At 46.2% G+C, this 12,552-nt stretch overlaps 1 protein-coding gene across 1 annotated transcript in view; it reads right to left on the bottom strand.

The window, feature by feature from the left end:
• TMEM132C (transmembrane protein 132C) overlaps positions 1-12,552 on the bottom strand; it is a 186,830-nt gene that overhangs the window by 116,986 nt on the left and 57,292 nt on the right. The window contains exon 2 of the mRNA XM_066331806.1: positions 5,982-6,870. Coding sequence (XP_066187903.1) covers positions 5,982-6,870 — 889 coding nt within the window. The remainder of the gene's footprint in view (positions 1-5,981; positions 6,871-12,552) is intronic.

Here is a 12,552-nt window from a genome sequence, read left to right as displayed (position 1 = left end):
AGGGGAGGCTGTAACTTGAGTTCTGCACGGAGCGCAGCAGCACGGAGCTCCCCTGCCCACAGCAGGGTCTGCAGTCTCCTCCTGCCCCCCGGTCAGTCAGCAAGGATTGCCCAAGTCTGGGACACAGCATCTTCCACCAGTAAATCCCCAGTTTATTCTCAGCAGTAACAAGTGCATGTCATTGCTGAGTTGTTCAAAACCTTTCTTAGGCATCACAGAATTTTAAGTGAGTCAGGGGAACAGAGTCTGTTTTCTGTTTTCTAGGCAGCCTCAGTATCAGGTTAATAATTATTTCCTTTAAAAACTTTGTTAAAAACTTTATTAAACTTCACTTGCTCTGGTGAGAAGCACCTTTCTCAGGTATTTCAAGGACATCCTCCCCAGCTTAGAGCACAAGTCACTGCTCGGGAGGACCCAGCTGCCTCTGTGTGACACCGATGTCCCTGAAAAGTGCCTGCTAAGGGCTAATGAAATTACACTGGAGCGCCCTGCCACCCTCTCAAAATAGCATTAACACATTCCCTTCTTTGAAGGAGTGGATTTTTTTACATCACAAAGGCTTTTGGGAAATATTCCCCCTTCAGAGTGTCACGTTCCCCAGTAAATGGTAATTAGGAGTGCTCCAGCAGACTGCCCCCATTGCTTACTGGAGCAGAACATCCAAACTGATGGCACCACTGCTCTGAATTTCCTTCGCAGAAATCTCTACAAAGCGCTTGCAAGGTGCTGTTGTACCTCTCTGCTAAAACCATAATCCCCCCAGGGCACTTTTCTTTTAATAATCTGTTCTACTGCAGACATGTAGCTGAATTGTTACTAATCATTCTATAGAAGGGAAAGTAAAACAAGCAAATAAAAAAAAATAAAAATCAGTAAGATTTAAAGTTTCACAAGGCTGAACACCAGACAGTGAAGTATATAAACCTTCATCGATGAAATACATAAAACCCCTTCAAGTCATAATTCACAGATCTGGGCATTTTTGCAAAGCAACTCTGGACTGGCTTCAGAAGCCCCATCAATGCCATCAAACAATTCCAGGTTCTAATTAAAAATATACCCTGAAATAATGAGACAACAAAACCAAGTCCAGGGGATTCAAACTCCTCTCCCTTCAGATGTCACCTGCAATGCTTTTGTGCAGTGAAATGACTCTTAAACGTTTCAGCAATGCAAAGCTGCATAGGACATGGAAAATGTTTTGTTGCAGTTCTTCCCTTCCCATCTGGAGATGCAGATGTACAGCCAGAAGAGCATCCCACCAAACTCCTCTGTCTCTCTTCATTTCACTCCAGGCTCTGCTGGTTTTAAATATGAATCAGTCTAAAAACACACGTCACTTCAGAGCTGAAAAAACTGCATTCATTTACTGTGGAGAACAGATCCTTGGGATAATGCATCCCAAATTCTGGGTGTCAACCTGAAACCATCACATCTTTTGGCACTTGTAATAACGGGTTAATTCTGGGTTAACACGAAACTCAGAGTGATTCCAGCTCTGGTTCAGGCTCATGTTTTGATACCCTTCAGCTTCAGTTCTTCATTACAACGTCACTTGTGTTTGCCACAGTGGCACCACGCTGCAGTGTCAAGAACTAACAAACCAGCAATGAAATACAGATTGTTATTTCATCACAGGCTAAGATTAAAACGTCACTATGTAGAAGTAAACAGTAACTGCTTAAAAATGTTGCTATTTTTGGTTCTTTTAGGTACAGCTGAGGGCAGTGCCAAGCTCCTCAGAGAGGTTTTCTCCCTAGGGAGGCTCAAAGAAGTGTTTCATGCAAAACAGGCAGAGTCAGTGCTGAATGTGCCCCTTTTTCATGACCAATTCTTCAAAACTGGCATTTTATACTGAGACTCCCAAGCACTTACACAGATGTCATGACCATAACATGACTTTTCTACCTCTGGTGCTGCTCTTCACCTGCATCCTCCTGCAGGTCCTGCACTGCTGCCAGCCCCACCCAGCACAGCCCTGCTGTCAGCACTCATTAGGCACTGCAATGGAAAAAGCTGTCCCAGCTCATGGGCTTAATAGCTCTCCTCACTGCATTTATCCTCATCCAATTTGTAGATTTATTACTGCTCCTAATTAATGATCCATTGTGTTGGGTTGATTTTTTTGCTGGACAAAGGCAGCACTGATTAAAACCTACACCCCTCCAGGTGCAGCAAGCTGCACTCCAAAATCTGCACTGAGAAGCCTGAAGGGAAGAAAAAAAACCCACAACCGTGTTCCACCTCCTTCCTCTAATCAGGATGTAACAACTCCATCCTCTTTCTCTTGACTTATCCTGCTCAACAGCTCCTGTAAATGAGGTTATGTGCTGGTTCAGCACCCTGCAGAGTGAGTTAGAGCTGATGTGCTCTAACTCAGCGGTGACAGCAGCACCCAGCACTCCCACACCTTTTCCTGGCTCTGCCAAGGCAGATGTGGCATGGCAAACAGCTGGCAGGGTCCCTTCGTGGTCAAGCACTGGAGAAGCATCTCGAGCTCCAGAACAAACCAAGCAGTGCACACAGGACAGTCTTTTCAAAGCTGCCTGATGCCTTCAGCTCAGTCCTCCCCAGTCTCCTCCTCACCTCCAAGGAGCCCAGCAATCCCAGTTCCCTGTAGCCCTCTGGAAGCCGACCCCACCAGAATCCCTTCCTGTCAGTATGGCTGTGGCTCCTTCCCTCCTCTGCAGCCTGCCGGGTGTGAGGCAGCTCAGGAAAGCACTCGAGAACAGGGTCGTGCCCTAAGGATTCTGATTTCTAATCCTCACAGACAATACCCCCAAATGATGCCTCAGAGTCGAGAAGAGTGTAACAGCACCTGGGGAGGTGAATCAGTCCTGTAGCTCTGCTGAAGCCAGTGGTAACAATTTGTGGCAGCTCTGGAAGGACACAAGACCTCCATGATGTTAATTTTAAAAACTGCTGGGTTTTTCATACTTTCTTTCCTATACTGATGCTTCTTTCCTCCTGTTCATACTTTACCAATTGCTAGAGGTAATAGTACTTTTCCTTACTGTACCACCAGCAGCAAGTTTAATTTATCTCTCTTTTGGGAACCCAGAAATCCAATGGTAGGGAAGCAGGGCATTATTTTCCTCCCCTTTCTCTATTCCTTCAGCTCTTCTATCAAGATTTTCCCATTCAATTTATTGTTGGTAACAGAAGGCAAACCTGGAACCCCTCCTATGAGAGGAAATCAAATCCTGCAGTAACAGGACTGAACACTCCCAAGGGTGATGCTGTGACCAACTGTTTGCCTTTTCTGTTCTGCAGGTAGAAAATGCCTGTAGAGACCTGCCAGAGGTGACACAGCAGGACAGGAACAGCACCTACAACCTCTCAGGACGGTCTGAACTGTTCCCACAACAGCCCTGTGCTCTCTGGCTGCGAGAAATGAGGAGCTGTGTTATCCACAAGGTGCTCTCACAGCATTAATGCACTACCCTGACAACACACCTCACTCCCTGCCACACCAGTCACCCTCCTGGACTTCACTGGTGCACCTGGGCTGATAAATGGACAGACAGACCACGGCTGTGAATGAAGACACACTTTAAGAACATGAATAAATTCAGAGATACAGCACCAGGACTGTGAATGAAGACACAGTTTAAGAACATGGATAAATTCACAGATACAGCACCAGGACTGTGAATGAAGACACACTTTAAGAACATGGATAAATTCACAGATACAGCACCAGGATTCTGAATGAAGACACAGTTTAAGAACACGGATAAACTCACAGATACAGCACCAGAATTCTGAATGAAGACACAATTTAAAACCACACTTTCAATTGCCATGATTTGTGGCTATGAGGTCATTTAGACCAGTCTGCTTCCCTTTTGCCAGAGAAGATTTGTAGCTATTATTTCCCACCCCCCCGAGCAATGATCACATGCTGTTTGCTTCAGCTCTGCATGTTGCAATACCTCAATGAAAAATCTACAAGGAGCAGAAAACAAACAAGCCCCCAGCGCCCGGGGATAATGTGTGGTGTGTTTTTCTTTAGGATGATTAAATGTGAGTGCATGTCACAGGATGTAGGGCTGGCTGTGCTGGGAACCCACGAGGATGAGAGCACACAGCTCTCTCCACGCAGGCAAATGGAGAAGGTTAAGGGAGCCCCCAGGCAGCCCCAGCATGTGCACTGCTTATATATAATATAGAAATATAGATATGCTTATGTATAAATATACATATTTATATATATAATATATGTGCTTTCTGAGGCACACACACTCCACGGGCTCCTGCCTCACTCTCCACGCCCTTCCACACCTCCGAGGTGGCACTGAAGGCAATTTCCACCAGAGAACTGGGAAACTCCACCACCAGCCTTCCTCTGTGACAGTCCTGCCTGTTTTACCTTGGCTGAGGTCACCACGAGAGGCACGGGAAATGCAGAGTTTGGTCTTGGTTGTTTATTGTATCTTATGTATTTACAGTATTCACAGCCTGAGCTCCAACTGCCAGGTGAAGAAATGAGCTCTGCATTTGTGCGGGCACAGAACCACCAATACACCACCCTGAGCCAGACTTTGCATCCCAGATAAATGTTCCCAACCTAAAGCCAATCCTCTGTCCATAACAGCAAGTTACACAGGAAATTACCAACATCTCACATTCCCACCTCTGTCTCCTGCACCTCCCAGCCAGATTCATTTCTGAGCAAAGAAATACAGCCCCAGATTGCAACAAGTTGTTTATCTTCAACTCGCTTTGCAGGAAAATAAAGGCAGTGCCGAGGAACTTCTGAGAGTGATCCCCACTCCCAATCCCCCACCAAACCTCCAGTTCTCTGCCTCTGGATTTCTCCTTTCGCCACAGCTATGTTTGTTATGGGCAGAAGTGTTCTGTTTCTACTTTGTGTAAAGGGATTTTCAACAGAAGGGAAGGAACAACATCAGAAAACACTTCTGCCGCCGAGGTTTCACTCAGTAAACAGGTGTCTGGGAGATTATCTCACCAATTTAACCAAAGCTGCAAACACCACAACGGTTCTGGGATGACTAAAATCCGCCTTTTTTCAAGTAAAAGCCTTTTATCTGCCAAGCGACACTTCCTGCTCTAAAGGCTATTCTCCTCGGTGGTTGTCAACTATGTATTAATCTAATTCATATAAGCCTTAGAAATAAATTCTTTCATGTGCACAATCTTTTGGGAAACTGGTTCCCTGAGGCTTTAGAGAGCAATTGTTGCTTATCACCGTGGAAATTTCCACTGAATTTAAAGCCTGGTAACAAGTTAAAAAAAGATACATCAAATTTTTCAGTGATTAACAAGGTTCCCAGTCATTGTCATCCTCAAAGGATTTTCATCTGATCGGTAGGGAAACTGCTAAAAATGAAAATAAAAGGGAAGTGATGTGACCCAGTAAGGCAGTTCCTGTGTTCCCACTCCTGTCCAAAATAATGGCACTCACTTCTAACAGTCCCTTGCAGGCAGCAGCAATATCAAACACCTTGGGCTTTATTTAAAGGACAAATGTGCTGCCAAAGACAAACACTGCTTAACTGCAAGTGGATAGTTAAACCCTCCCTACAGAGCTCTCCCAACAAAACCACGCTGTGTGTGGGAGAGGCGAGCTCTGCCAGAGCACTTACAGAAAAGCAGGTAATTGAAGTTTTTCTGCCTTCCAACTCCATGCCTGTGCAATCAAAACCTGGTTTTAAAAGCGCCATAAAGCGGGGAAGTTTTCTGATGCCTTGCTGTCTGCCGTGGCACAGAAAGGGCCCTGCTAAAGCAGCAGTTTTGTACCTTGCTGCACGCTGTGGGCCTGTGACAAACGGCTAAAAACCTCCCGCTGACGGGGGCTTTCAGCCCTCCTCACAGCACGCAAAGAGGAAAACAAGATATTTCCATGTCTAGGAGCAACGCTCAGATGGGATCAACTTCAAACCCGTCGAGATTCATCCCACACCCCCAACATCTCTGTGTGTCCCCAGGTCAGGAACGTGCCCGGCCAAGCCCCTCACCTGAGGATGAACTGATCCACCGTGGAGTTGTTGGCGATGGTCACGTAAACGTTCACAACCTCCCCTTGCTTGACGGGCTTGGAGGGCAGCCACACCACCACGTTGCCGTCCAGGCGCAGCTCGGTGAGCTGGGAGGCCTCCTGGCCCCTGTGGAGGCTGACGGAGCCGATCCTCTGCAGGTGAGCCATGCTTTCATCCACGCCCTCCTTCCCGGGCCGGATGGCGTTCCCTTTGCGGAGATCCTCGGCCGTGCACTCGCCTTTCTCATCCCCGGGCTGCACCGTGTAGTACAGCTCCACGGGGCTCCCTTCCAGCTGCTCCGCCGCCTTCTTCCTGCCCGTGGGCACGGCGGGAGGGCTGAACCAGGCGGGCAGCAGCTCCAGCTGGGCCACGCACAGCCCCAGGTCCCCCGAGAGGCGGCAGCTGCCGCGCACCTCGCGCGTCTCGCGGAAGGCGAACACGCGCAGGCAGGGCAGCCGCTCCGCGGGGCTGTACTCGTCCCAGTCCCTGCCCACCACGTAGAACAGCACCTGCACCCTGGGCTTGCTCAGGTAGATCTTGGTGCTCAGGATGTAGGCCTGCAGCTTCCAGTTGTAGGTGAACTTGTTGGCGGATCCGAAAGAGCTGGAGGGCGACAGCAGGTCCTGGGGCACGGCTTGTTCCACGGAGAAGGGGCCGTAGCTGGCGTTTAACACGGGAGGCCTCTTGGCTTTGTAGGGGAAGAATGACTCCACCCTGGACTGCAGGCTGGAGTTCCTCATGAAGTCCTGGTTGGCTTCTTTGAGGAAGAAAGACGTCTCGGCGTTGAAGAGCCGGTAGCTCACGGGGAGGTACGTCGGCAACGAGGAAAATCGCTGGTTGTTGTCCAACACCCCTCGACACTCCGTCACTGATGAAAGAAGAGGTGAGTTAGACCAACTCTGCTGTTGGATTCAAAGGGACATTTAGCACAACTTCATGGAAAAGTCAGGAGCAAGCACTATTCCATGCAAAAAGTATTTACAGGGCAGCTACACCTTCAGATATAGAAACTCTTTCCTGCATTATGTTTGCCAAAGAAAATAAAATGCAGCATGTCAGGAGAGCCCAATGACCAACAGGATCAAAGGGGATTTCTGCTCTGTGGACAAAGCTCTTTTCTGAGGACTCACACACACACAACCATTTCACTCTGTCAACTAACCTTGAATTTATTCTGGCACTATAGTGCACGTCTCTGTGGTAAAATACTGACAGTATCTCAATTTCCTAAGTCCTTTAAATGCAGATGGGCATCACAATCCACAAGTATTTCCACCAGGACTGATATATAAGATTCACACAGAGAGAATCAGCACGTGCTGGCCAATTTCAGCTTTCAGCTACACATCAGATCCCTTCTGACCTAAATGTTTTCCCCTAAAGATTAACAAACACATTGCTGAAAGGCAAAATGTATTGTCTAAATTAGGGCAGATAACAGTGGAGAAGAGTTAAAATACATATTGATTGTGTCACAGCTTTCAAACCCCTCTTCTCTACTCCTACTGAAGGGATTGGCTATAGGTACACAAGGTAAAGGCATCTAGAGCTGGACTTCTTGAGTATTGAAGAGCTTGCCCTCAGTTCCAGTGTTCTCAGGGAATCAGGATTTAAGGTTCTGTGGAGGCCCAGCCCTTTAAAGAATAAAGGTAACCATAAGGACGACACAGAATTCATCTGGAACTCAGAACACCTGAGGACCCCAAAACACCCACAGAGAGAAGTCTCACCACCTTCCTCACAAAAGGCTGGAGATTTCTGCAAATGACATTTGCTGCCCTGCCATGTCTGGCTGCTAACGTGCTAATTATGCAGTCAAATGTAATTAAATGTTTTCCAGTAATGAATAAACAATCGATCCCCGTCACGACACCAACTGGCTGCTGACAGACAAGCCCACTGCAGAGTGCAGGGAAGGGAAGAGCTTTGGGAGGCAGGTGTGAGGTAATTAAGGGAAGAAGGAGACAAATGTAGAGGAGGGGGAAATCAGAACTCTCAAAGGACAGCAGCCATAAATTTGAAATAAGGAATTAAGATGTGTTCACTCATGGTTAATTCATGGATTGGGGGAATTGTTCTTGTAACTGAGCAAACTGCCATGACTGGACAGAAGTTTAAACAAAACAAAAAGGTAAAAATAGGAGAAGAAAGAGGGAATTACCAGCACAACACCCTCTCTGTCGGGCAGAATCACATTTAAAACATGAAATATTGGCTTAGTCCAGTTACAGCCCTCCAATCCTCGGCACACATTTTAATTCTGCTAAAAAAGATGGTACAAATAAATGCCACCTCGTGAGCTGACTGATTTCCCTGACCTGAGTCTGTCAGCTTTCTTCCATCCCAAAGTGCTCTAACACTTCTAAAAGAACAAAGAAAGACCCACTTTGGACCATGGGCCTTGCAAGGAAAGAGGAAAACCTACAGATTTCCTTGGTGCAGCAGCAGCAGAACAAGAATTTGGATTCCTCATGATGCAGGAGTTTCCTCTGTCAGCCCCTTCACTGACCTCCTGCTGCCCTCCCTGCAGCCCCCTGCAAAAACCAACCACTGACACCTCACGTGACAGATGCCAGTGCTCTTTTAAATTAAAACACCGGGTTTGCTAGACAAGAAATCATTTTCTTGGTGGCCAGTCTGGCTACTGAATTCGGCTTGGTCACTGCTGAGAATTCCTCTCTCAGGTGTCCTGCAGCTCAGCCAAAGCCCCGAGGGCTGGGGTTAAGGGAAGCACACCAGCCCTTGGTGAAGGGAAGCATGGATTGATTTGAGCACACAGACAAAGGTTTGCTGCAGTGTTTCCATGAGCAGGGATGCTCCAGACGTGGCCCCACAGCTCCTGAGGGAATCTCTGCCTTCGGCAGAGCCACACAAATCAGAAATAAACACACTCAGCAGGCTGCAGAGACAAGTGAAGTCCTGTGATTTCAAAGGGCTGCTTGGTCAGGATCTAAGCTTTGAGACTTAGCAGCTGGTTTTGTGCAATTCCCAGGACTTTTGCTGCAGCACATTATCCTCAGACAGACAGTGGGCTCATTTTTGCAGGCACTTCATTTATCCTGGGTTAATCACATGCATGAGGTATGCAGGACTTGGCCCAATATTGAGAAAAAGTCATGCAACTTCTGCCTTAATAAGCTGAACACAAACAGCAAAGCCCATGTGGCCAGACTGACAGCAAAAAGGAAAAAAAAAAGGCTTCACTTTTTTTTCCCCTTTTTTTTTTATTGTAGTCTAATGATTTCCACCCACTTTCATACCATACATAATGGATTCCTGTATTTCTATACTGAAGGCTGTACTTTAGACAATTTATTTAAGCACTTTAAGCCTTTTACTGATAAAACTGGTAGTTTAAATTGTCCATTTTATTTTTAGAATCTCAACATCATGCATCAGCAACTGCAGGCCATCACTTAAGGGATTTGTTCTGTTCTCTCCATCTCTACCCAATAACTTTCACGTCCTGGTATAATTAATTACCAACATTTCCAGAGAACATTTCTGTATGCTTGATCAGCTCAGTTTCAAAGTTCTTTAATTTATCAGAGAATCTATTTAAACAAGATGCCATGGGTTTTCCTGAGCTCCACATCACGAGTTATTATTTTAAAGAACCATTAAGCTGTGTTTACTTTATCTACCTGAAAAAACTAATTTTCAGAAAAGCAGCTCTGCTCATCAGTGCTTTTTTTCAGGTGCTCTGGAACAGATTTTCACATTTTAAAATGCTTTATCCCTTTCCATCATCCAGCAGGAGTTACAGCTGCCCAGAGATGAAGTCTTGCATGGAAGAGGTTAACAACCATCAAACAAAGCCAGTATTAGCCAAGAACAAAAGCGAAGGCTTACAAGTAATTACTTCTTCTTTCTAACAGCCTGGTGACTTTTTAATCCTTCTTCTGGCATCATATGCCTCTGCAGCACTTCATCTGAACCCAAGCAGGCATCTGCTAAGCACATCACTGGCTCCAGTGTGACAGAGCAGCTCAAATTCCTGCAGCCCAGCGAGCTCACTGGATGGGAAACAGTGACTTCTGATCTGTATTCTTCTTATTATTTCTCGGATTCCAGCAGAAGAGGAATTTTCTTTGGGGGTTATTTCACATGGAGCTGGAGCCCTGGGTGCTGGATTCACTGGAACAGTCATAAAAGCTTAATATCTTTGAGCTGTTCTTTTATGAGGTTGGTTTGAAGCGACTTTCTTTTGGGCAGAGAATTAAGGGTTTAGCTCGTGGGTGGGAGATTACTGGCCAATGGCCACGGATCTTCAGGGCCTGATGTTTGATGAGCCACTGAGCCTCCAAGGCAACCATCTGCCTGTCCCCTCAGCCAGAAGGTCCTGAGCCAGGGAACTCAGGGAGGTGTGTGGCCCTGATATTTCTGGGGCTGAGAGGTTTTTACCCTGCTGACTTCTTCCCAAGGAAAAATTTCTCAAGGAAGTTTCTTCTCAAACCAACCTTGGCCAACAACTCTCCTTTCTCCAAACCACCTTTCTCCAGGTGTTTTGCTGTTTCTCTGGTTTAACCCCTGGGATCAGAGAGGTGTGGTTCCTATTCCCCAGCCATGGTCAGTCTGTGTGGGAACACCTGATAAAAGGCACTCAGAATTAGACAATAAAGCCTTTTTTCTGTGCTCTTTGCCTGCTGAAAGATTTGGAGTCTCTGTCGTGTCCTACAGTGACAGGGAGGAGCAGAAGACATCTGCCCATGCAAAGGAGGGGTGATGTGAGAAGCCCTCCCTGCACCTTGCCTGGCCCTCAGAGGCACATTCAGTATTTATCATTGCCCCTTGCAGGAGACAAAGCAGATGAAAGGTGCTGAACAGATCCCTGGGCCTGTGTGTTCTCCTGGAAGCTCCCACCAAGAATTCTGAAACTTTTAAGGCAGGATCTTTTCCCTCCTTCTCCCAGCAGCTTTACCACTCCCTTTCCTCCATCCCTGAGTGTGGCTATAACTGAAAGCTGCACCATACTGATTTTCATTTTTGTTCCTTTTCCATGCCACCAGAGCTTTAACAAACCCCACCTAATATTATCCACAGCACCACCATCACCTAAAATGCTGCAAATGACCATCTCTGTTCCTTCCATGGACACCCCATTCCCACCTAGGTGAGCACCTTACACCAACCACATCCTCACAAAATCCCCTGAATTCTCCTCTGACTCCACATTCCTCTGCAAACCTGTCCTGCTCTCACAGAGCAAACCACAAATTCCAGCTCAGGAACTACAGATCAGGGAAAGAATGAAAGTAGGGAAGATTCACCTCAATCAACACAGATGTTTCCTTCACCATAAAAAGTCAACAGCTATGTTTGCTGCCTCATTTTCCCTTCATTTTCTGTGCCAGCACCACATTCAGTCCCATTCAGTGACTTCACAGTGTAGGAAATCTTTGTAGCAATGTTTTGCTCAGAACTAGAGCTCAGCAAATACATTCCCTTAGACCTCAGAATGACCTCAGCTGTACTCTCATCCCCTCCAAGTTCCCTTTCCTTAACATCTAGAAATAGGAAATTCTGCTGATGGAAAGGCTGAGTGGAATCTTAAACCAGACAAGCTCAAATTCAGGATATGGGGCAGATTTTGAACTGTGAGGCTGATTTAATATTGCAACAAAGGGAGCAATGGCTCGTCCCTGTCTTTACAGCCAGGCTGGATTCCCCCTGAAAGGTGGAATTGGGTTTTTTTCAGCACAAGTTGCAGGGATAACTGGAGCCTCATATTCCCTTCTGGCTTAAAAACTACAGTTCTGTGAGGATTCCAAAACCCAGCAGGATGGCAGGGTGACTGCAGGAGCCACAGTTTCTGTGCCCATCAGATTTGTTTCCTCACCCTCGGAGGGGTCAGAGACACTCCTGCACTAATTGCACACAGGCAATGTCAAGTGTCAAACGCTTCTGATGACCAATTCATGAAGCTAAAAATAACCTCTGCAAACGAATCTGGCAATGAAATCCGCAGAGCAAACATTTGAGGGAAATTGCAGCCTGGTCTCAAACATTCTGTGAGCACCTGGTGAGGGCAATTTCATCAAATAAAATTAATGCTAACAAAATTATTTTAGCAGCTCTTTTTTTGAATCCAGACTTCCCTAAACTGAAAGCTGAAGTCCAAGGATAGGTTTGTACCTGCAGTGGTTTGCAGATTGACCTGGGATGGGATATTCCTGTTCACATATATGGGAGTACAGTCTGCTAATCACCCAGACATATTTTAAGCCCAGATGTAGACACAAGCCTAGATCAGAGTTCAATTAAACCACGTTGAAAAGATTGTTGGGAGCCATTATAATCAGTTATTGTGAAGATATTTCCTATTTTATTTCAGTGGGAGAGATTAACTTCATTCATTCAGTATACTGTTAAATGAAAAACTGCAATAATATTCCATTAAATAGACTTCTCTCCCATTTTGAGAGTATACCCTTAATGAATTTATCCTTTGTGATATTACCACAGATCAAATCTCCACTGAAGTTCTACTGACAGCCCTGGATTTAGGACAGAAGTGAACACTTGCCCCACTCTCCAGCAGAGGCAGAAG

The sequence above is a fragment of the Sylvia atricapilla genome, chromosome 17 (genome assembly GCF_009819655.1).
Source record: "Sylvia atricapilla isolate bSylAtr1 chromosome 17, bSylAtr1.pri, whole genome shotgun sequence".
Lineage (NCBI taxonomy): Eukaryota > Metazoa > Chordata > Aves > Passeriformes > Sylviidae > Sylvia > Sylvia atricapilla.
Note: the sequence above shows the minus strand (reverse complement) of the source record. Positions and strands in the feature narration are given on the sequence as shown.